Consider the following 22,431-nt stretch of genomic DNA (forward strand, 5'->3'; position numbering starts at 1 on the left):
GTTGTGCAACTCTGTGGACTCAGTAATGTGAATGAATTTCACAGTTGTAGACATTTTCACAGAAGTACAGTCACAGTTCCACTGTCAAGGCTACACTGAACCCAGAGCAGGTTCATTAAACATATAAAGCTACTCCTCATCCTCCCTGTAATGCCTGTTCAGGCATTATAGGGGTTGGGGAAAAAAAGTCTATAAATTTTTGATGATGGGGTGGTTAACAGGAGGAGCAGATGACTAAAAGAAGCCATTCTCCACCTTCTCCCTCCACAAGCCTTCTGATCAAGGCTTGGTGCCTTACTGAGGGGTCTGTTGCTGTCACACACAAACTACCAGGCTCAGCACTAAATTGAGGAGGTGAAATGCAATGGCTGTAATAGAAGGGTGCTCAAAGTACTTGATGAAAGATCCCCCTCCTAGCCTGTCATTCAAGGTATTAACAGAATATAGGCAATATTGTGGAGGATTTCAACTCAGTCCTCTATTAGCTTATGAATAATTTAAAAATCGAGTCCTTCAGAAATGTGGCATTTGGTGCAATTCTTGTCTCAAATGAGCTTAGAGAAACAGTTTATCAGTCTCCTAATTTATTATTAAAGTTTAGTAAAATTTCAAAGAGTTGCACACTAGAGGAAAATCGCTTTTATGTCTAATTGCTGAGAATAATTTACAGTTATCGGTTTATTAGGAATTTAAGTTTGTAATACAATCCTAATTTCCCTTAATTGCTATACTTGTTCAATTTTATATCCCTAAAAACCTAAGTTAGAATGGTACATTGGGGTTCAAAACTCACACAGTTTACAGTTTTAAGCTGCAAGAGTAATAATCACATCTTTCAGATAGCACATTCTCACCTCATTCTCACAAAGGCACTCCTCAGGTGAGAATCACAGAATGCTGTCTCCCAAAAAAGCCTCATACTGCACGAAATTATATGATAAAAGTGAAAAAAACCCCCCTGAAGATGGAAGCAAAAGTAAGGCTATACAGCAGTGACTTACAGTAAAATACATTAGAGAGCTGATGCATTATTTCAAACACAGAGAATTATAAACCTTGGAACTCCAGGGTAAAATTAAATGTAACAAGAAATCCAAACAAAGCACAAAGGAATGAAGACTCAAATATCTAAACAATCTTAATTATGGTTTGAGAAAACATTTTTTAAATCTCTAACTAGCTAAAAGTCACAACACTTGTTTGCCTAATATGTGATGTTTCTGTATAGATATGAATACACTTGCTCATTTGAAGATGAATGATACCTTTCTACTTCATGGTGTGGAACTGAAAGTTCATGAGAAACCTCTCTTTGTTCTGCAGGGAAGACCAAAAAAACACAACAAGCCCTTAAAAATTTCTTAATCATCTCCAAGTCCACAAATGTAGAACTATCTCAGTACAAACTGCATGGTTTTGCTTGGTTACAGTCACCACAGTAACACTCATGTAGCTGTTAAACAGCTCATCTTCTGGAAAAAAAGAAGAGGAAAAAGCATAAATTAGAAAGCAATATACATACCAGATACTGCAATGCATCACAGGAGTGTCAGTGGCACCATATGGAGCCTGACAATTGGTCAGTGCAACAAGCACACCAGAGGCTACAGCTTCTGGCTCCAGACTGGTACCTCTGCAAATCCAGAGGGGGAAGAGTTAGAAGAACATTTGGAGATTAAAGCCTCTGTGACAGAAGCAGGTGCATGGGGATGTGAGGACATTCCTGAGCTGTCAGTAGGGCCATCCATGCCTCTCTGTCCTGCTGAGCACAGGGAGACACGAGCAACTGGGCTGATGGACCAAGGGCAGCTTGCGAGCAGCCAGCCAGACCTGGCTCCACAGCAGAGCTGTGGATGTCCTATCAAACCTTGTCTATCCAAGAAACAATGTTAACATTGTTAAGCAGGTCTTGATGACAAATTAGGACAACGGCACAGAAATGCTACCACAAACTTCACAGAGGCCACCCAATAGAAATGGTCATTCTGCCAAGAGGTAGTAAGGAAGAATGTTCATAGGTAGTACCAGGAACACCAGATTTTGTAGACGGGAACGAGACTTGTAGAGAAAGCTCAAACCCAACCCCCTGCTGTGCCATTAGCAGCTGTGCTTTCTCTGCACGACTCTAATAATTTCCTGGGTGCTCATGGCACATGGCAGAGATGTAATACTATTAATTACAGAGGGGCTGTAGCTCCTGTAGGCAAAACAGATGTTGTATGTTACACTCTGTGCACATTAGACTGAAAGAGCAAAGAATATTATCCCCAAACTTAAAGCACTACCTGAGTAAAATATTCACATGATAAGAGTTTACCTGACTTCTGCTAACTATTTCCTGGTACAAGAGTCAGATCATGCAATCTGAACTTGGATCAGTGGCCAATCCTATTTTGCATTAATATCTTAAAGGCACACAGAGACAAAGCCTTGCTCTGCTGGGAATAAAAAGAAGCTGAGCCTCTTTCCCTCTCACAAAATATTGTTCATATTGGCCTAGTTTACTCACAAAAAAAGATTGAGGTGAGCTATTTCCCTGGAAAGAACTGCATTTCTAAAAGTTTTCACTGGAATGCCAACAACTCCTAGTTGAACCACAGGCTGAGAGTTCTCAGCCTGTGCTGCCATTATATTTCTGCCTAAATTATGAAAAACAGAGAATCCTTTAAAAAGCCACAGGCTCTTTATGGTCTTGGGAAGAAGAAACCCAACACAGAGCTTTAACCACTGTCAGTTCTGCCCCCCAACAGCATGTCTGAGACCAGCATCTGAAAAAGCTCCCAAAGACTCCAAGACTGCACATTGCTCCTGCAGTGCTACCTGTTTGCCCAGCATCCCTGTGGAAGGAATATATTGAAGCCTGGAGTAGACATTCTCACTTCTGAGTCTAAAACCAGCTTCCTTGTTAACATTTTCTTTGTTCAAAAGTCTCATTGTCAGACTTACCCAGACAGGATTTTTTTTTTCTTTGCCATTGTTAATGGATAACTCTGTCATGGTTGTTAAAAAGGCATATGTGATATGAGTCAGCAGGTGAAGGTAACACACACATGGAGGAGCTAGAAATTCTTCCTTGTTCCTTTCTGGCCATCTTCTGAAAAGCCTGGTTTTGGTTAGCCAAATATTGGGTGGTGCTTCAGAGAAATAACCAGGTAGGCTGAGCCATAAGCTGTCCCAGGAAGATAGGGGTTCATTGCTCCACTTGCTAGGGAAGAAGGCTCAGAGCTGCCAGGCAATTTAGGCAGCAAGACAAACTGAGAAGGAGAAAGGAGCTGAAATTGAGTGTCATTGAGCCCATGGTGCCTCACTGTCCATTTAAATTATAAATACTGCTTTAAAATGTAATTTATTGTTATATCTCTTAAATACAGTGTATTTTATAGACCCAGTCCTAGAGCCAGCACTGTGACAGCGTCCAAAGGATGATTTTTAATTAAGTGGAGGCTGTGCATACATGTAGGGAGCATATTTAACAGATGTGCTGTAATGATGTCAGAATTATAAACTTAAATGAACTTTAGATCTGCATACAAATAAAGAGATACCTGTACATGCTTCTAGACAACTCAGTTTAAAAGAAATTTAAAGCAATCAATTTATGTCAGCACAGAGTTTTGCTATCCAATTACATAAAGTATTAAATATCACAATTAAAAAATTTTGTCATTTATCTAATACAGATTTTTTTCTAAGTTTAACCCTAACTCCCTAACTCTTTTCACCTTATGGTAATTCTCCTTGAAGTAATTACTCAATTTCAACAGCAATAATTTGGATAGCATAAGAGCATGTAACCTCAGCCTTGCTCCCTCCATCATTATGGAAGATTTTGCCTAGAAACATACTTTTTTCCCTTCCCATTATTTGAGATATGACACATAATCAATAACCTGAAACTGCATAAAACTTTCTCATATGATAATGCTATTGATTTTTAAAAGAAATAATTAAACTAACTGTTAAGACGAAGTTCATCAATACAATCTGACTCTTTTGTTCCTCCCTACTGAGTAGGACAAATCAATCAGGGTTATGAAACAGCATAACCAGTTTTCTGGAGCTATTGCACCATTCTGACAACATACTGAATAGCCAGTTTATGCCCCGTTGTTCTCTCCTTGCTCTCCCATCCCCCTGGCACACATCCCTGCAGCTCTAAATCACAACCTTCTCCTGATTCTTCTCTTAATGCATTGCACAGGCCCAAAACTCTCCATCTCCATTCTCTTTACTGGGCTACCTCAGTTTGCTACTTCCTCCACCATGTTCCATCTCAAAATAATGAATGCAATATTAGGAAAGACATACTGTATTTTTCCACATAGAGGTAGAATGCCAAATCGTGTTAAATGTCAAATTTCTTTCCACTTCAATGACAGAAGCAAATCTGCAAATTGGTGCTTCTGCTCTGACTGTATTTAACAACAGGACTTTACTAGTTCTCTGCAAGACAAAGCAGTCCCCTGGCAGAAGTGGAAAAGCCAAAAGCCTGTCAGGGTTCCTCTGGAAGCAAAGCAGCTTCTCCATAGGGATGGCTGGCTCTCATTTTCTCTCATACTCTGATGTCCTTAAGACCTGTGCCACATGAAATCAAATCTCTCCCCACATGAACTTGTGTATACATCAATTTCTCTTTCACCCCCTGTGATCCCACTAACGCCCTCGTCAAGCAGCTGTCGACTTGTGCCACCACTGAGAGCTGCTCCTGCACCCAAGTGGCTGCAGTGAGGAATCTCTTCTGTGGCAGGAGCAGACAGTCTGGCAGGATGGGATCAGTGCCAGGGGAGGAGCACCACAGGTATGTGCCGTGCCAGCAGCCAATGAACCCAGCTCTTTAGGGTTTCTTGATGAAGGTTGTATAAAATGTTCAAGGATTTGGTTGTTTGCAAGGGACACTGCAGCACGTGTGTAGGTCACAGATTATTCATCTCTGCAACAAGTGAGAAAAAGCCTTCAAAATTGAGGTTCATAGGATGCAGATTTAATACCTTCTGTGAAATGCACCCTTTACATGGAACAAGAGATTCAAACCAGCAGTTTATGCTGAAAAAATGGCTAAACACAGTGGAAGAATTACAGAATGTGCATGGCCTAAATCAGACACAGTCAGCAGCCATAGCAGATCCATTACTTTCCACTCAGCAGTCACAGACACTTCTTTACTAACAGTAACATTCATCCACAGCATTCCTAAGATCTATTGGTATTTACAAGTTGCAGGATTTTCCTGAGAGAATTAGGAATTAGCATGTGCTAATTTGACAATGTTATTTCAAGTCCAAGACGGGTCACACACAATTAATAAATCTCCCTGAAAAATAATGCTGTTTTTGGAGGTGCAGGTATCTTATTCAACAACATGCAACTTGATGGCCTGAGAAATTACCTTCTACAAATTGTTTTATTTTTAAAATAATTTGTATATGCATTTTAAAGGCTTATTTACATTAAGTACCATTATTAACTCTGTTAGATGTGTGGGTGGATGTGCAGATCAGCTCACACATGTATCTCTCAGATTAATGTTATTTTAAGCTGTTTACATAGTTCCAAAATCCCCAAGTTTTGGCCCAGTTGATATGGCTCTAACAGGTGTAATTGGAACAAATGTATCAGAGATCAGAACAACGTCAAAAGTAATCATCAGGTCTGTGTTCATAGTTAGGAAGCTTCCCTTCTAACATTTTAGGCTGTAGCTATCACTGAAACACAGGAGTATTTTAACAAGCACTGCCATCAGAGATTAGCAGATTCCCTTAAATAGGTGAAACTTGATACACTAAACCCTGAAAAAGCATTTTTTTGGTCATGTTTAGAAAATAAAAATATGGCATGCCTTGGCTGCCTTTCAGGTGCCAAAATTCAAACCCCAGTGTATGCACCCAGCTCACGTTGAATGCAATGAGAGATGCAAGACACTGCCCACTTGGCCTTCACTAAGTGAAACACAAAAAAAAAAACAAAAAGAAGGGGGGGGAAAGGAAGAGAAAAAAGTGCAGATTTTGCTAGAGATTACACAGCAACAGAGGCAGAGGTCAAACTCCAGAACCCTGACCACCTTCCTCACATACTTCTGGCTATATTCACTGTGGGGAATTAGGCCAAACTGGGGACAAGGCAGTGATGTTGATAAGAAAGTAAAACGGATTAGGAAGCAGTGACATAGTGGAAATAGACAATCCAGAAAGAGAAGAGAAAGAAAATTTAGAGTAACAGATGAAGAGCACTGAAAGCTACCATAAGAAAGGAAGTAAGGTGATGCAACAGCAAGTGTAAATAACAGGAGATGCTGTGATGAGAGGCATTTTTCACACAAGTTAAATAGCTGATTGTCTAAATATTTTCAGTAAATACATAGATGCTTGCCTTTAGTGGGTGTATTTACTATGGCTTGGATGGTAGGCTCACGGCCAGGGTAGAAAACTCTTCTCTTTACTCCTCATCCAGCCCCAGTAACATTTGCAGCTGCTTCAAAAATATTATCAGAGCACTTTGGGAAAAAACCAAAAATCAGCTCTCATCATGCCCTCAGAGTTGAGAAAAGAAGAATTATTTTAATTCCAATTAATTCCATATAAAAGCCACGTAAAGACTTGACACTCACCATTAGGCAGACTCTTCAAAACCGCACTGCTCAAGCTGCTGGCATTTGCAGCACACAGCAAGCAGAAGCCAGAAAGGTGCTGTGACTGTCCCAGAACTGAACACCTCACATCTGGGAGACAACCAACAGCTCACCAGTGCAGTCCAGCATAATCAATATGGCCCTGCTCCTAGGGTAGAGAGAGACTCAGAGCAGGAAAAAGGAATGGACCTTTGGGACAAAAGGAAGGGAATGTGGAAGACAGCAAGAATAGGTATGTCTAACCTTCTGAGCCCTATTTGTACTTTTTGAAATTACCAAACACTCCAAAAAGCTGGAAGACAAGGTGTTTTTCCCTGCTGCAGGCCTATTTTGCATGTGCCTGAACAAGGCCTAAAAACATCCCTATCTTTAAAATACTAAAAGAATTCTCCACTGGCTTCAGAGACAACCACCTCTTCACCAAACCCACCTCCCTGATTACCAGACTCTCTCCTTACATGGTTCTATAAAATTCAAGCTGATACTTTTTCATCCAAAACCAGCATTTATAAAAGCCTCATTTTAAAAATCTGACTGCTGTGAAACTGCTGCTAAGGGGGAAAAAAGGGATCCTTGGTCTCAGCTGTTGTACCTATGCATCTGGTGGCACTGACAAAACTCAACCCCTCAAGGGCCCCAAAACACATGGATCCACACAGCAGCAGAGGGATAAATCCACTTCCACATCATACAACAGTTCCACGTCAGCACAAATCAGAAGAAAATTGCACACAGAGAAGGTTACTTTGTTTTTTCATCCCTCAGTACCCAAGCCTTTTGCATTCCATTGCCCAGTCCCAGTCTTGGAAACAGCCATCAACTGTCCATGCCTTCCATCACGTGGCAACTACAGCCAGCTAAGGGATCTGTATCCCTGTGGGGCTGTGTCTCCCAAGGAGGATGAAAGGGGCAGAGAAGGAGCATCATGAGCTGCGGCCACAGATCTGCTCAAGGTGGTAGATGTCCTTAGGACAGTCAGCAGACAGGACAAGAGGTGCATCCTCTGTTATCACCACATCATCCTCAATGCGCACACCAATGCCACGAAACCTCTCCGGAGCACTCACATCATCCTCAGGGATATAAATGCCTGAAAGAAGAAAGGGAATTAAAACACACAACACTCTCCAGAGCACCACCTTTCCCTTTCTGCACCACCAGGAGAGTGAGGTTGGACTTTCAGCAACATAACGTGTTTGATCCTGAGAATTTTTAATATGGCAAGTTACTCTCTTTCCTCTCACCAACTCACTGTTGGTGGGCAAAGAAAGGAAACTGTCCCTCTGTGCCTAAAGATAATCAGCACATTAATAAGAACTTCCATAGCTACACCTGGCCTTTTCACACTTCTTGCTCTCAGTATTGCATTCACAATGATGATTTTAACAATGTTCTGAATAGAGAGAGAGCAGAGACAAGCATTAAATATAAGTTTCCAGCTGACAGCTCCAAATCTAGTGACAAGGTGAAAGAAAGGTTCCTCACAGGATGCCTAATTTGCAAAGCTAAGTTGTGAATCCCTGTAAATTGCAGACTGCAATGCTTGAGACACTACCAGTGACTGGTAGAAGTTCAGTGGCATGAACACAGAACACAGTACAAGTGAATCGACCCTGATTTCTGCACTGCAGTTCACCTGTGCTGTACAGCCTGAGCTCTACACTACTCTGCTTCCTGAGTTTACTCCCACTATGTGCTACTTTGGCTATGATTGGGAAGGAAATAGGGTTTTCTAATACTGTAATGACTTTGGGAGGGGAATGACTTAAGGCTTTCTAATAATGCTATAGTTTCCAGCTTCACCAGAAAGGATGTGAATGCTTTGGTTCCAGGACCAGCTAATTATTGAAAGGCAATACTGTTACCCTCACTGTTGCATGTTTTTGTCCACCACTGACTGCTTTTTACCTGGTTCAATGGTTATCACCATGCCTGGCTGGAACGGGATTGATCGGGATATATCTGGGGTGTCGTGAACATCCATGCCCAAGTAATGGCCCACATGATGAGGGCAGTATTTTCGAACAGCCTAAGAGAAGACAGAACAAGTGTCACAGAGGCAGTTAAACACAGCCCAACTTGTTCCAATACAAAAGGGAAAAGAGACAGAATAGTTATGTACTTAACTAGCAGTCTTACTGCCACGCCTAGGCCACCAGGGCCTGCCTTCCATGTACTAGAACTGGATGGCCCTTAAAACCCACCAGGCACCTATTATGAGCACATTGCAGATTGCCTTTCCCCTGCACTGACAAGAGCAGCCCAAACCCATCACCATCTCAGCATGGTGTCAACTTTCAAATCGCTGGGCTTTGCTGCCCAACCCTTCCCATCCCGTAAACATCCAAGCCCTGCACAACTCCCATCAGCAGACCTTCACAACTGGCTGCAGCAAGTACAGCTGCTCCGGGCTGTGAAAGTGGTCTCCTATGCACAACAGAGAAAATGCTGTGCCGATTTCATTCAGTAGATACAGCATGATTTTAATCCACCTCTACAAGGCACGGACACCGCCTCTCCCCTCCCACCATCCTGATCCTCCCTCCCTCCCTCTAAAGCAGGAATCAGCGAGAACGCCTCCCTGCTCCACGCTCCTCATTCCCAGGGACCACAGCACTGGCTGTGCTTCCACCTGCCGGAAGGATCCGGCACGACACCCCCCGTCCGCCGGGGCTGCCATGGCACCGGCACCGCGCACAACTAAATCCGGCAGGAACCTGTCCGGCTGCCAAAAGCCGTAGTGCCGTCACCTGGTTCCGCCATCTTTGCAGTACTGGCATCAGCACTCGTGTAGCTCTGCAGTGAGAGTGAGCGGATAAACTTCTCTAACTGAAAACCAATCCTATTTATCTGCAGGTTCAGCTCTAAGGCAGACCAGTTTCCCAGTCTTGTTCACCAGGTAGCTCTGTGAGTCCCAGTACTGACACAAAACGGTGCAGAAGGGGCAGCAGGTGGAATGACTGAGAATAGGCTGCACCTTTTGGTGGCACTGCAGATTTATGTGATGTTAAACAGACCACAAAAATATGAATAACTGCCTGCAGTCAAGCCTGGACCCAGAATCTTGTGTTAGTGCCCATAGCTCCCTTCAGACTGTGCTCTAAAGCTGTTTCTGTGCTGGCAAGTAATGCAGAGCAATGGGAATGGATCTGCAGAGTGAAACAGCAAGAGCCAAGGAACAAATATTCACACTATGTGCATATAAGACTGGGGATTACTTCAGACCAAATTGTGCACCAAATGGTTGAATCACATCTTGGAGTTTAGCCCTGTCTCAGAGAAATTCATTTTTGTGCTGAGACCAGCCCACAACATGAATTAAAGCACCATGTAGCAGCAAATAGAAGAGACATCCTGAAACCACATTCCTGACCCAAATTAGAGCCCTAAAACTACCCAAGGATAAAACAATCAGGATTAGTAGGAGTAAACTAGAGTAAATAGGTAAACTAGAGTAAAAAAATTGAAGTACCTTGAAGAAATGGCTGTCAGTGATGCTGCTCTGCAGGACACCCAAGTCTTTCAGTTTCTGTCCAATAAGGCTCAGCATGAGGCTGTAGATATTTTCCAGACTCATGCCAGGGGAGCAGAGGCTCAAGCAGGACTTCTGGATATCCAGGACAGCTTGATACAGTTCTGCTTGGGGTTTGGTGAACCTGAAGGCCATTGAGTAAAGGAATATCACACAACTAAATCTCTGTTTCCAAGAGAAAAGAGGTTTTGTCCCCAGAACCTATTCTGGGTACAGATTCAGTTCAAGGATGGAGCAGGGGAAAACCAGAAAGCAGAGCAACTGTCTCCTTGTATGAAAGGCTACACCAGCAAATTCACAACTGGCAGAGCTATGTACACATCAACTGAAACTCCTGTTTTCTTACACACAACTGGAGTCAGCCACAGCTGAATGTACAAAAGCCCTCTCTGCACGTTAAGTATGCTGTAATAGCTGAAAATAGCAAGAATCACATATATTCATGCAGTAATTAATGAGGCAGTGGGGAATACAGCTGAATGATTACTTTATATAATTTGATTACTCTGAAGCAGCACAGAATGGGACATGGTAAAACTACAATTAAACACACATTCAATCCATCAATCATTTAAGAACTTATCAAAATTCTTAAAAAAAAACTTACTGCAGCATACCTTCCATTGACAGGCCAGGTACGTGTGATGTCACTCACATAGCAGGAAAATTCACATCCACCATCTAGCAAGACCAGTTCACCATCCTGGAGAATAACAGGAAAGAATGCTCTGTGGGTCAGTCCAGCTATTAATTGATTTTTCTGTCTGACAGCAGGAAAGGAGGTTATGCTTCTGTTTTCACAATGTAGCTGCAGAAAAGTGAATTCCTTTTGCAGAGTAATACCCCAGGTACTACTGTTTACAAATAGGCTATTCCAGTTGGATTGTTGCTCTGTAAGGTAGTCTCTGACTGTTATGCTTATTTACTGTCTGAACTTTTAAGATGAAGATTTTGGAGTAAAAAAAAAGGCATTTGCCTTGAACTATTCTGCTCTCTGAGACAAGTCCTATTCACACCTGGATCACTTACTCCAGCAAATTCTGCCCATGACTCCTTTCACTAGAAGTTCTCAGCTATAGTGACTGAGACAGAGGGGACTTGCAACCAAAGCATAGGATTTCTGAGCTCCCCACAGGATCACCAACAGCTACAAATTTACCCTTGTCATAGGATATGAACCCCAGCAAAATCACTTTGTATCACAAAATCTAAGAGTGTATCACTGCTGTGAATGCATTGGTGAATAGTTTGTACAACCTTCCCTTTCTCTTCTAGGACTTTCTTGACTGTTTTAATGTATCTTTCTGGATTGATCTGGTGATGAAGAAAAAATTTTTGGACATGTGAATATCCAATACAATTCAAAAAAAGCTGTTCCATATCAATGACTATGTATCTCCCAAAAAGTCACACAGAAGAAAGATAAAGGGCCAGGAACAAAACCACTGCCTTAAAGGGGCTAACTAGAAATATAGCAGTAAGATGTTTAAAACATTTGGAGTAAATTCTCTACAGATTTACACAGGTAGAGATTCATTCCACAGATCCATGACTGTGCCAGCAGACATGATGTGGGACGACCAGGCATAACTGCAGCATGTTAAGGAAAAGATTAAAGCAGCAAAATTTCACTGTTAGTGTTACTTCCAGTGCTAGCTGCTATCATTGTGTACAGTTAAGTGACACAGACACAGCAGATAAACCAGCAGTGAGCAGACCTCACTATCCCACTGAATAGGAAGGCCATTAACTATCCTTTTATATTGTATTTTTAAAATTTTTCAGAATAACTGGTTGAATTCTTTAAAACAAATCTGAAATTACAGCACCTGCCATCTTCCAAGCAATTAAACAAGCTAAGTAACAATTTACTGACTAAGGGAATTCAGCCTGTGGTTCGATTGTTCAGTAAATGCCTTATGCTGGGCTTGTCCTCTTTCTTTAAAGCAGAGCCCTCTAAGTAAAAGACTGAAATGAAACATTCAGATACCTCCCAAATTAGACACTTTGCTAGCCTATTTGGAAACAAGATCTGTAAGAAGCAGCACACAAAGGAAGTGTCAAGTTTATGGGTTTAATATTCTACCTAATAGTTTTGGAAAAAAACAAGAGACAATCATTTAACTGAACAACTTTAACAGAAGCAACTGGAGTTACAGCAGCAGCCTGACCTTGGATGACAGAACAACAAAGGAAGCTTCTTCCTGCCAAAAGCAGTCTGTCATATCTTTTGTACATTTGTCTCTGCAGATCATTTCAAGGTCTGCTAGCATCCCAGCTTCAAGAAAAGACAATGCTAGTGGGAAAGTTTCATTCTGCATTAAGACAGAGGAAAACTATGCTCCTCTGAAAAGTAAATAGTGAGCAGAGCAGTGAGGGAATACTGCCCCTGAAAATACTTCTCTGAATCAAAAGAACTACTGTGAGGAAAGCTGGAGAGAGTTCAATTGAATGAGAATCTTCAAAATAAGACAAAACATGTTCCTCTTCCACTTCTTGACATTTAACACTGATCCGTCCCCTACTTGTTCCCTTTCCCTGCTTTGCTGGGCTACATGGAACCAAAATGCATTTCAGCTTCAGCAGAGCAGGAATGCACTTTGCCCTTATATTGCAAAGCAAGGCCAAGGAACGCAAGTGACAGCAGAAGATCCCCTGCGCCTTTGCCCTACCTGTGACAGTGGCTCCCCTATTTTGTGAGGTCCCCAGCACTGCAAGCTGCTGTGAGAGCAGGCATGTTCACTAAATTATCGGCAACCCTGTCTGCAAGTCCTTGCACTGTTCAGAAAATGCTGCAGCAAGAACTGACAGGGAAGAAAGACAAGCTGAATCTGCCACTGACCAAAGTAAAGTTAACGAAGGCAGGATTCCTTTCTCTCGCTCACTTAAAAAATATGTATTTAAGTGCTTTGATCTGTTCAGTCAAAACAAGCAGCAGCTAGGAAACATAGATTTGTATCACAGCACTGCACTTCAAGTTACTGGACAGCACAAGGGTTACCTTGATGAGCTGATTATTCTTCACATAGTGCAAAGTGTTTGATCTGTTGCCACCAGCAACAACAGGGGGGTATGCCAAGATGTCAGCACCACGAGTCCGGCACTCAAATTCAAACTGGAGGAACAATACAGAGAAGAGGAAACCATTAGTGCTGATTCAGGTGATTAACTGCCCTAGAACCACAATAATTCCTGTCCTACAACTGTTTTCTTAATTTGAACAATACAAAGTGAAACTGGAAAGTGAGTTGACTAAATGAAAGTAGTCTTAAATATTTTTCAAGGACTCTGGAGAAAAAAAATACAGAATCATCCACTTTTTCAACAATTTTTCAAGTCTTTACTGGATCTCCAGGAAGCTCTTTCTGGTACAAGCCATTCAATACTGTCTCAAACATTCACTACATTGGCATATATCCAAGTGAGGATTTGTTCTTATATAAAGTAATGCTCTTATTTGCCATACAACTTCGTGAATTTTGAAAGATCCTATATGTCAGCATGACAATATTCATGGTTTGCTTCTGTCTTTTAAAATTGCAAAGTACCAGTATATTTACAGCAGTATCTATTTTTCATGACTGTTAAACTAAGAAGGTTTGAAAGCATGCACTACCTTGATGTCTGAGGGGATAGAAGAAAAAAGCACCATAAGCCTCAAGATCTTTACCTTTCTTGAATGATGAAGCTGATGAAAGCATGGAAATGAACAAATTTACATCTATAAAGACCCTCAACATGTTAATAGCATGTCTTTTCTATGGTTACCAAAATCACATGGGACAGAACACTCCAGGATGCCTACATGGAGCAAAGGTTTTAGGATCATGGTCTGGACTGAAAAACTGACCTGTAAAATACACTTTAATTAAAGTAGTTTTTTCAACTCAGTAGTGCCAGTGCCATGTCAGCACAGGCCCATCCATGTCGTAACAGAGCGTGAAATCCTGCTGATGTTTCTTGAACAGGTATCTCACTGGAATCCCTTACAAAGTTCCTTATCAAATGTGCAGGCCAATTAGTCCTTATTTTGTAACTGAGAGGCATCTAAACTGCTTCAAGATCGCTGGGGTAATCTGATGTAGTAAGGGGCTAGAGGCAAGAGAAGCAGGCTTTACAAAAAGATGTTATAACTACTTAAATTTTGTACAATGGACTTGTACTATAGAATAAGGTGAAAACTTTACTTCCAATTGTTTAGCAGGTTTTGCATTTCAATATAGTACAAAAAGACATCAATAGAAGGAAACTTAGACAAATGCTACATTCCTTAAATAAGGGTACAGGAAGTACAGCTGAAGAATTCCTCACACTGACACTTCTGTATGTCCAAGAAACCACAAGGGTTGAGTGAATAAATGTGCTACAGTGGGAGACAGATGATAAAGAGACCTGACATTTCTGGTTTCCTGGAAGGATAACCAACATCCAGCCCTTCTATCTCACTTCCAGCTACAAAGTACTCACCTTTGCATACAGAAAGGCTTCATCCACAGGGGTTTTACTGGCAAACATAGTCTCTGTGAAAGCCTATGAAAAATAAGGGACTTTCAGTTAGCAAAGGAGCCTGAACTGTTTTTTTTTTCACCTGTTGTCTCTTGAGGAAGGCCCAAAATCAGCTGGCCCAGAACCAGAGGGTTTCACCATTTTCTTTGGTGAAAATGCTGTCAAGACTAGAACCAGTTAAGATGCATTCCTCCCTGTGAAACTGTATTTAGGGGATGACTGACTCTAGTTTTGTATTAAAAAAAAAAAAAAAAAAAAAAAAAAAAAAAAAATTAGATGATTGAGGCTGATCCCATGGTTTGGCATTTTAGAAGTTGTCTCACCTGTGGATTCCCTCGGGTATAATAGGATTGCCTTATGCAGCTTTTCCTTCAGAGAAAGACAACCTGTACTTCTCTTTTCTACTTGGCTATTTATTTTAATAACATTTATGAAACATTAACTACATTTGAGGTATCTGTCAGATTTGTTTAGAAGTGACCAATGAGTTCAAAAGGTATTTGAGGGTGAAGGGGGAATGCAGACACGTTAATAGGAAACATCGTCATAAAAATCCTGTTTTCCTCAAAATAAAAATAATAGATGGGAAAGAAAATTACTTTGGAAAGCAGAGAGGAAGCTGGGAAGGCAGTGAAAAGGCTAGCCTTTGCTTTTAAACAAAATCTAACAGCTGCTGGCTTTTCTTCACTAGAGTTGTGCTAATTGAGAGACTGGTAGACCAAGCAGTCTTCCAGTTTCCCCTTGTCCTGTGGAGGAAGCAAAGCCCAGCCAGTGGCTGAGACACAGCAGTTCAAAAACAGATTAGACCAAAGCTCTCCTTCCAGCTCATGTCACCTCACCAAGGGAATGCACTGGTTCATTAGGGGAACACACAGCCCCATTACCTCTGCTGTCACCCGGCCAGCTATCTTCATCCTCTCAATCTCTGCAGGGGATTTGATCAACCGAAGGTTCTGCACGAGATGTCGAACGGCCTGGATGCGGTTTTTGCTCCGAGCTTTTATGTCAGCCAGGGGCTGCATGTAGTCAGAGTGCAGCTCTGCATGCACTGGTTTTCTCAAGTCATACCAAACCACATTGGATTCACCTGGAATGCAAAACAAAAGTTGACACTCAAATAAATGCAGACATGTTCTCCACATAAGAAACTAACTCACTCCTCCTAAATGACATCTGTTGTTGTATTTGAGAATAATTTTCTCTGAATCTATATTGACAGACTATATAGATACTTTCACTGTCACAGAATACCAGCAATCTCTTCTAAATTTGGAAGATTACCAATTCATAGCGTATAGACTGGACAACTCCCCACTTCTGGGCAAATAATGGGGCTTACAACCATCACTGAATACATGTATCTGGCTCAGATCCATTCAGAGTTCACCTGTCAAAGTTGCACTTGTGTAAGCCAAGCAGCCATCACATCACAGTGCACCTTCTGAATCCTTCTCCCATTCAACCTGTCCACACTGACCATGGAAAGCAATTCACCTTTTTGCATGGAATGAAGACCATTACCAACAACACCTCAAGACACTTGGGGAAACAACTCCTTATTTCAGCCATTCAAAGAAAATGAGCTTACTGAGAACAGACACACTCACAGTGGAAATTTATTCAGAACATCAGTTAAAATCAACATTCTCCTCATGGAACAATTTAAATGCAAATGAGTATAAAAGCCATGGTGAGTCACTGTTGATGTCCACCATGACCCTCCTTCTTTGGTGAAAGTAACCGCACAGAAAGTATCTAAGAAACTGGGCATTCATTAAAGAGTATTGCCCTTAGCTGACTTACTGCTTTTCATGGACCTCTCCCCCACAGAATTAAAAACTTCTGACTCCATTTTAATTTTGATATTCCAAACTTCCATGAATGATCTATAACTTGAGAGGTGCCAAACCATGCCATATGAATTCAGTGTTCCCTTTGTTATTAAATTAAGAAAACCAGCAATTAATGACCATAGTCATCCTCTGTGCTTTCCCCAACTATACACATCTCATACCTTGCCTTGTTTTCTTTTTCAAGCTAAGTAGGTTTGTTCAGCCTGTATCTCACACACATTTCATGCTTTCTTTGATCATCCTTTGCCCTGTGGCTTACCCATTTTCAAGACATCCTTTTTGAAACAAAATAACTGATTCCAATATGGTATTTAATACTCAAAAATTCTCTCCCTCTAGTTGTGTGACCCCTCCAAAGTCACACTTGCCCTTATTATATTGTCATGAGCCTTCTTCAGCTTTATTTTATACTGCATTTAAGTTCTTCCTGGATTATAGGTATTGAGGCTACATAGTGATAGGAGGGAGATGCAAAAGAATATTTCTAAAGGACAGCAATGTTAGTATTTCATGGGCAAGTAATCATCTAGCTAAATGTGAGTGGACTAACAAGCTCCCTGTGTGGATCATTTTCCAAGTCTACTATGAATAAAAAGTGTTCACGTTTCCTGTATGTTATCTGGTCCTGACTCTGTCAGCAAACAGATATGACTAAAACAGAAACATGGTCTTGCTTATCCTGTTCCTTAATATTTCAGAGATATGCAGACTGGCATTCACATGGATACACATGAAAGTCATAAATTTTCAAAACTACATATCCATTGGTGACCCTCAAAGAGCTAACACAAACTTCCAACTGCCTTTGCCACAGCCATACTCCTTGTCATTCTCAAGTTCATTTTAGTTTCAAAGTGATGTCACAGACCACCTCCCAAACCTGACCCATTCAGACTCTGCAAACCACATCCTCATCTCATTCCCTCTCTATTTTTTGTTACCTTTCAGCTTGGCCACCAGGTGCCTGAACTCCTCAATGGTGTAAGCTTCATCTACTCCTGTGAGAGCAATTGCCCCATCTGGGCCTGATCTGGGCCCATCCCACAGCTCTCGATTTGGATCCCTCTTGGGCACAAAAAGTATGGATTTGTGAGATGGCAGTGCTTTGCCAGGAATGCTCTGCAGCACCAGGATGCTGTCAGGCTCCTGAAACCCACAGAGGTACAGGAAATTAGTGTCCTGGTGGAAAATATAAGGGATGTCATTGCTCATGTAGTATGTGGGGTTGGAGAGCAGAATCACTGTGTGGTCCAAACCGTCCCAGCCTTGGGCTTCCTTCTGGATCAACACCATCAGTTTGTGTCGGCGAAGAGCGTATTCCACCTGTGACAATCCTGGGGTTACCTCTCCTGTGAATACAAAACAAATCAGATGCAGAAATTCAAGGCACTAAGGGTATTTTACTAGTCACATGCCTGATTCCTGCCTACTCTCTGATGCCTTACATGTGCATGGCTTCTTTGTAACCCCTCACAAGCCTTTTCCTTGCTCCTCTTCAGCTTCTCTCCCTACAGCACATCCTCATTCAGGCTGCTTCTCCATCATGCAAAGACAGACACTGGTTTTAACCAATTGGATGTTGTGTCACATATTTCTGTGCAAAGGTAGAAACCACAAAACCTGGTAGATTTAAACAAACATCCAAATGTTTGCAGAGAATGTGTAAAAAAAAAGAGGAAGGGGCAAGGCAAACTGAACTTTGACTGCTAAAACTAAAAGCGTTTTACAGCATGGACATTGAACAGAAGTTTGCCTCCTGAGGTTGAGCATTAATTTCCTCAGATAAAGCTAGAATGTTTGTTCAAATACACACTAAGTCAACTCATAAAGTGACTATTTCTAAACCACAAGGGGCAGATTGGGTGTCAGAGATTCTGGGAGATCAGGAAGAAGAACAGAGGTTGCAGAGTCTAACCAGTCACAAGATTCCAGGCAGAAACAAACCACAGATGACTGCAGGCTGCCATCAGACTCCTGTTAAGGGAAGGGATCTTCTCCAGGGCATATGTAGCTTTTGTCAATATTTAACAATTCAGATTTTTCAAAAGTTAAATACTGTATTTCTAATAACACTAAGCAAATGATCTCTCAGATGAAGGCACTGTTTCAACTGCTCCAGTCACAAAAGACATGAAGTACAGCAATCAAGATACTCACCAAAACAGGACTGAAGTTCAAAGGACAACCAGCAACAGCTGAAGTATGTATTTTTAAAATTGTGAGACTCCCTAATTATGATCTAAATTATGATCTAAATTAATATAAGAGCCTTAATCAGTATCTTTGGCTAATACCCTACCTTAACGTAGGTTGAGTTTTGATACTGTTTGTTAACTTTCCACTTTCATAATCTTTTCTTCCTATTTCATGTATTACACAGTAGCAATTCTAGAACAAAAATTGACATTTGACTTGTACTGCAAGTAGATTCTTGCATGAGTGCAGTGGGAGGGGAAATTCTATTTGCATTAACTTTTACACTTTTTCGATTATATGCTCAATACCTATTAGATGAAATAGTCTTTAAAAAGAACCAAACAAACCCAAAAGCCCCACCACATTTATTTTACTCTGTGAATGTAGAAATGACAAGAGAACACAGAAACTGTTTCAATGCAATCTGGCCTCACAATTCCACAATGTTATACTGCAAATTTCCTATGTTCCACTGCATTCCAGTCAGCTTTTTAACTGCCACAGTCCAGTGAATTTCAGAAGCTGCAATGGGGTGAAACATAGGGATCCCAGCTGTCTTCCAACTTTGAGGCCTGGAAATTCTCTTTGCATCAAAGGCATTTGCTTTTTAAAACAATAATTGCAATAAAACAATGTCATATTATTTTAAGGACACCACCTCTACTTTATTAAATGGAAAAATACTTTGGATAACTAGAATTCACTTCCACTGCTTTGGCTGCACTTTAAGGAATCCACCTCATTTATTATGAGCTGTCAATGAGTGCCCTAAGCAACCTGACCTAATGCTGAAGTTAGCCCAGCTTTGAGCACAGGAGGAACCTGTTAACTGTGTGAGGCTCCTTCTGACCTGAATTATTCTACAATTAAATACAGGGGTTTATATATATGCACACACACGCACAAATATTCATCTGTTCTCCCTTTATACCCACCTATGGAAGAACACAGAATATTTTCCTAGACATATTCCTGAATATATTTTTGCTGCAATTTTTGTTTGTTTTTTAGATTTAATTGTGGTGATCTCATGCCTACATGCTCATTTTCATGCATCTCAAAAAAATGCACAACCTTGGCTTCTATCACTACTGTCTAACTTCATAGCCACAAGCTTCTTTTTGTCCTTCTCCTCATATTGAATATTCCTGTGAACAGGGCACATCCTTTAGACAACTGGCGTCCATCTATCAGTGTCCCTCCCCATTCACCTTTGCTGAGCTGCACCTTTGTTTTGTGACTCACAAGACATGGAATATGAACCATTCTGACAGTTCAGCTTGCACAAAAGATTCCTTCTTAATAAAAACCATATTTATTTGCAGGACAACGAGTCCACAAAATGCCATGGCCAAAAAAGGTCTGCAACACCTAAGTAAACAACCCTGAGTACACTATGAGAAAAAAGAAAGAAGCTATCAAAGCCATCACAAATGAAGGCCTATTTTTGGAATCAGTATCATCTCAGACAGGGAAATTAGCTACTAACTATAATTACTGGCTAATGAAAGTAGTCATAAACAGCTGAAACCACAGACAACTCTATAATGCAGCAAATCAATACACTCAGAAAAATGGAAACAGGAAAATATCAATGACCGGCTCATGCTGGGCCCAAACCTCACCTGGTTTGAGCAGATGTGGGTGTGTGAAGGGGCTGGGCTGCCCCAAATACCGGTTTGGAATCTTCTTCTGCTGGGCAGGCTGGATGGAAAATCTTCGGAGAGCACATGACTTGCAAACTGGAGGAAGAGAAATGCACCATGTCAAGGTAAAAAAAAAAACCCAAAACTTTCCAGTTAGGAAACTGCAGAACTGTGGGCTAGTCATCAGACTCATAGCAGCATTCCTTCACTTATATGACATAAATATCCCTCCTTAACTTCTCCATTTGCTGTGCATCACAATAGTTTATGAAACAATGTGCACATAACTCAACTGACAAATATTCATGGAACAGATAGAAATAAACAAATAGATGATAAACCTGACAACCCAGCAACAAAACCCAGGAAGCTCTGTTGGTTCGCACATCCCAATTCATACAAAAGTTGTTCATGAGGCACTCAGCACTCTCCCTCCCTTACTTCCCTCAAACACCACAGGGCTCCACGCACGACACCTGTATATTGTCTCTTCTCAGCTATGTCTTCAAAAATTTTCTCTCACCTGGAACAATTATAGAGTTTTTAAGGCTTTTCCACTGCTGTTTTTTACTAATAATGCTGCAAAGAAACCATCAAATAAGACAGGTTTACACAGGATTTTCTTCTCCTGTCTGGAGGATACCCAAGAGTCCCTGTTTGTGTATTGACCTTCCATGGCAGCAGCATTGGCCAAACGGAACAGTTATGAATCCCACTTCCAAACCACACACAGCCAAAGCAGGTGAGTTTTAAAAACAACTACAAGTATGCATTTGTGAGCTGGGAATGGGCACAATAAGACAAAATCTAAAATTAAAAATGAATTATCAGAAACTTTAGAATTCCTAGTCACAGCCTTTTGCAGCTGGAGAAGTGCTTGTGCCTGAATACAAATCATCCAGACCTGTAGGAAGAAGAGGGTAGCCAGAAGGTAAGTTCAATTTGATGTTTTGGAAAATGGTTGCTCTTTATGTTACTATATGCCTACTAGAAAACCAATTTGTGCTGCCATTCTTAGAACAAATACTTTTAACCTTTCACCAGCATAAGCAAGGATAACACAAGAAAACATCTGCCTTTCAGGTAGCTGAGACTCCGAGGCTTACAGCAAAACATACAGACCGTGGATTTGCTGTGGGAACCAGTATCATTAGCCTCTAATTGAAGATCATTTATGCGTGACAACCAATAGTCATAACACGACGCGTTCACTGTGTGATGCTTGACTGGAGACCCGGGCGGTGAAATGTAACTGCAGTATTTTGTGCAGCCTAGTTTAAATTGGTGTTTCTACTGTTTTTCCCCACACACACAGCAGACAAACAGGACAGCTCGCAACCAGACGGACACAGTGGGCATTAAATAAAGCAACACCTTGAAGGCAGCGAGGAGCTTTCTACCGTTGCTTTATTATTCAAGTTACTGCCTGTTCTTTCCTAGGATTCAGCCCTGACCGGGGCTGCCACTGCGCCGCCGGCCAGAGCCGCTTTCCCGCGACCCGAGAAGCACAAGCGGGGCTGTAAGCTGCGATAACCGGGTGTCGGTACCGGAGCCGCGGGCGGTGCGGGGTGTGGGGGAGGAGGGGTGTCTGACCTGCGGCGCCGCGCCAGCCCCGGGCCGCCAGGACAAGGCCCCGCTGCGGGAGGCGCGACATGGCCGGGCCGCACAGCGCATGGCGGGGCCTTCCTGCGCCGCGCGCTGACACCATCACGGCGCGCGGCCCGCCGCCAATGAGCGGCGCCGCGCCGGCTCGGGAGCGCTCGGGGCCGCCTGCCGTGCCCGCGAGGGGGAGCCCGCGGCAACGGCAACAGGGGAGCGGCGCCGCACGGGGCGGAGCGCAACTGCCAGGCCATGGCTGCCGCTTCCAGAACGTTTCCCCCCCACGCCGCGGGGAAATGATCGGCGTGGGCGGGGCCTCGGGAAGGCGTGGGAGGGGTGGGCTGGAAGGTTCCACGGCGCCGCGCAACGTTTGTGGGCGCATTCATGGAGCTTATGGGCGGGACACCGTTTGGCTTGGGCGGGGTCACTGGTGGTAGGCGGGACCAGACCAGTTATAGGCGGGACCAGATCGGT

General features: G+C 42.1%; 1 protein-coding gene across 1 annotated transcript; it reads right to left on the reverse strand.

The window, feature by feature from the left end:
* Positions 1-660: 660 nt before the first annotated feature.
* XPNPEP3 (X-prolyl aminopeptidase 3) lies at positions 661-22,040 on the reverse strand. The gene is made up of 10 exons (XM_036401094.2): positions 21,952-22,040; positions 20,338-20,454; positions 17,458-17,865; positions 15,548-15,750; positions 14,625-14,687; positions 13,159-13,272; positions 10,775-10,860; positions 10,098-10,281; positions 8,534-8,654; positions 661-7,715 (listed from the first exon to the last, which is right to left on the reverse strand). Exons 1-10 carry the CDS (start codon positions 22,010-22,012, stop codon positions 7,549-7,551), a joined length of 1,524 nt encoding a protein of 507 aa, XP_036256987.1. The 5' UTR covers positions 22,013-22,040; the 3' UTR covers positions 661-7,548.
* Between the last annotated feature and the right edge of the window lie 391 nt (positions 22,041-22,431).

Source organism: Molothrus ater, chromosome 5, assembly GCF_012460135.2.
Source record: "Molothrus ater isolate BHLD 08-10-18 breed brown headed cowbird chromosome 5, BPBGC_Mater_1.1, whole genome shotgun sequence".
Lineage (NCBI taxonomy): Eukaryota > Metazoa > Chordata > Aves > Passeriformes > Icteridae > Molothrus > Molothrus ater.

What these genes read in the sequence shown, in the direction of transcription:
- XPNPEP3 (XM_036401094.2), bottom strand. Translation starts at nt 22,012, where the DNA reads ATGTCGCGCCTCCCGCAGCGGGGCCTTGTCCTGGCGGCCCGGGGCTGG. An exon ending in CCTGGTGGCCAAGCTGAAAG is followed by an intron (nt 15,751 to 17,457) that starts GTAACAAAAAAT and finishes TTTGCATTCCAG; the next exon opens with GTGAATCCAATGTGGTTTGG. An exon ending in GGTGATAACCATTGAACCAG is followed by an intron (nt 7,716 to 8,533) that starts GTAAAAAGCAGT and finishes TTCTTCTTTCAG; the next exon opens with GCATTTATATCCCTGAGGAT.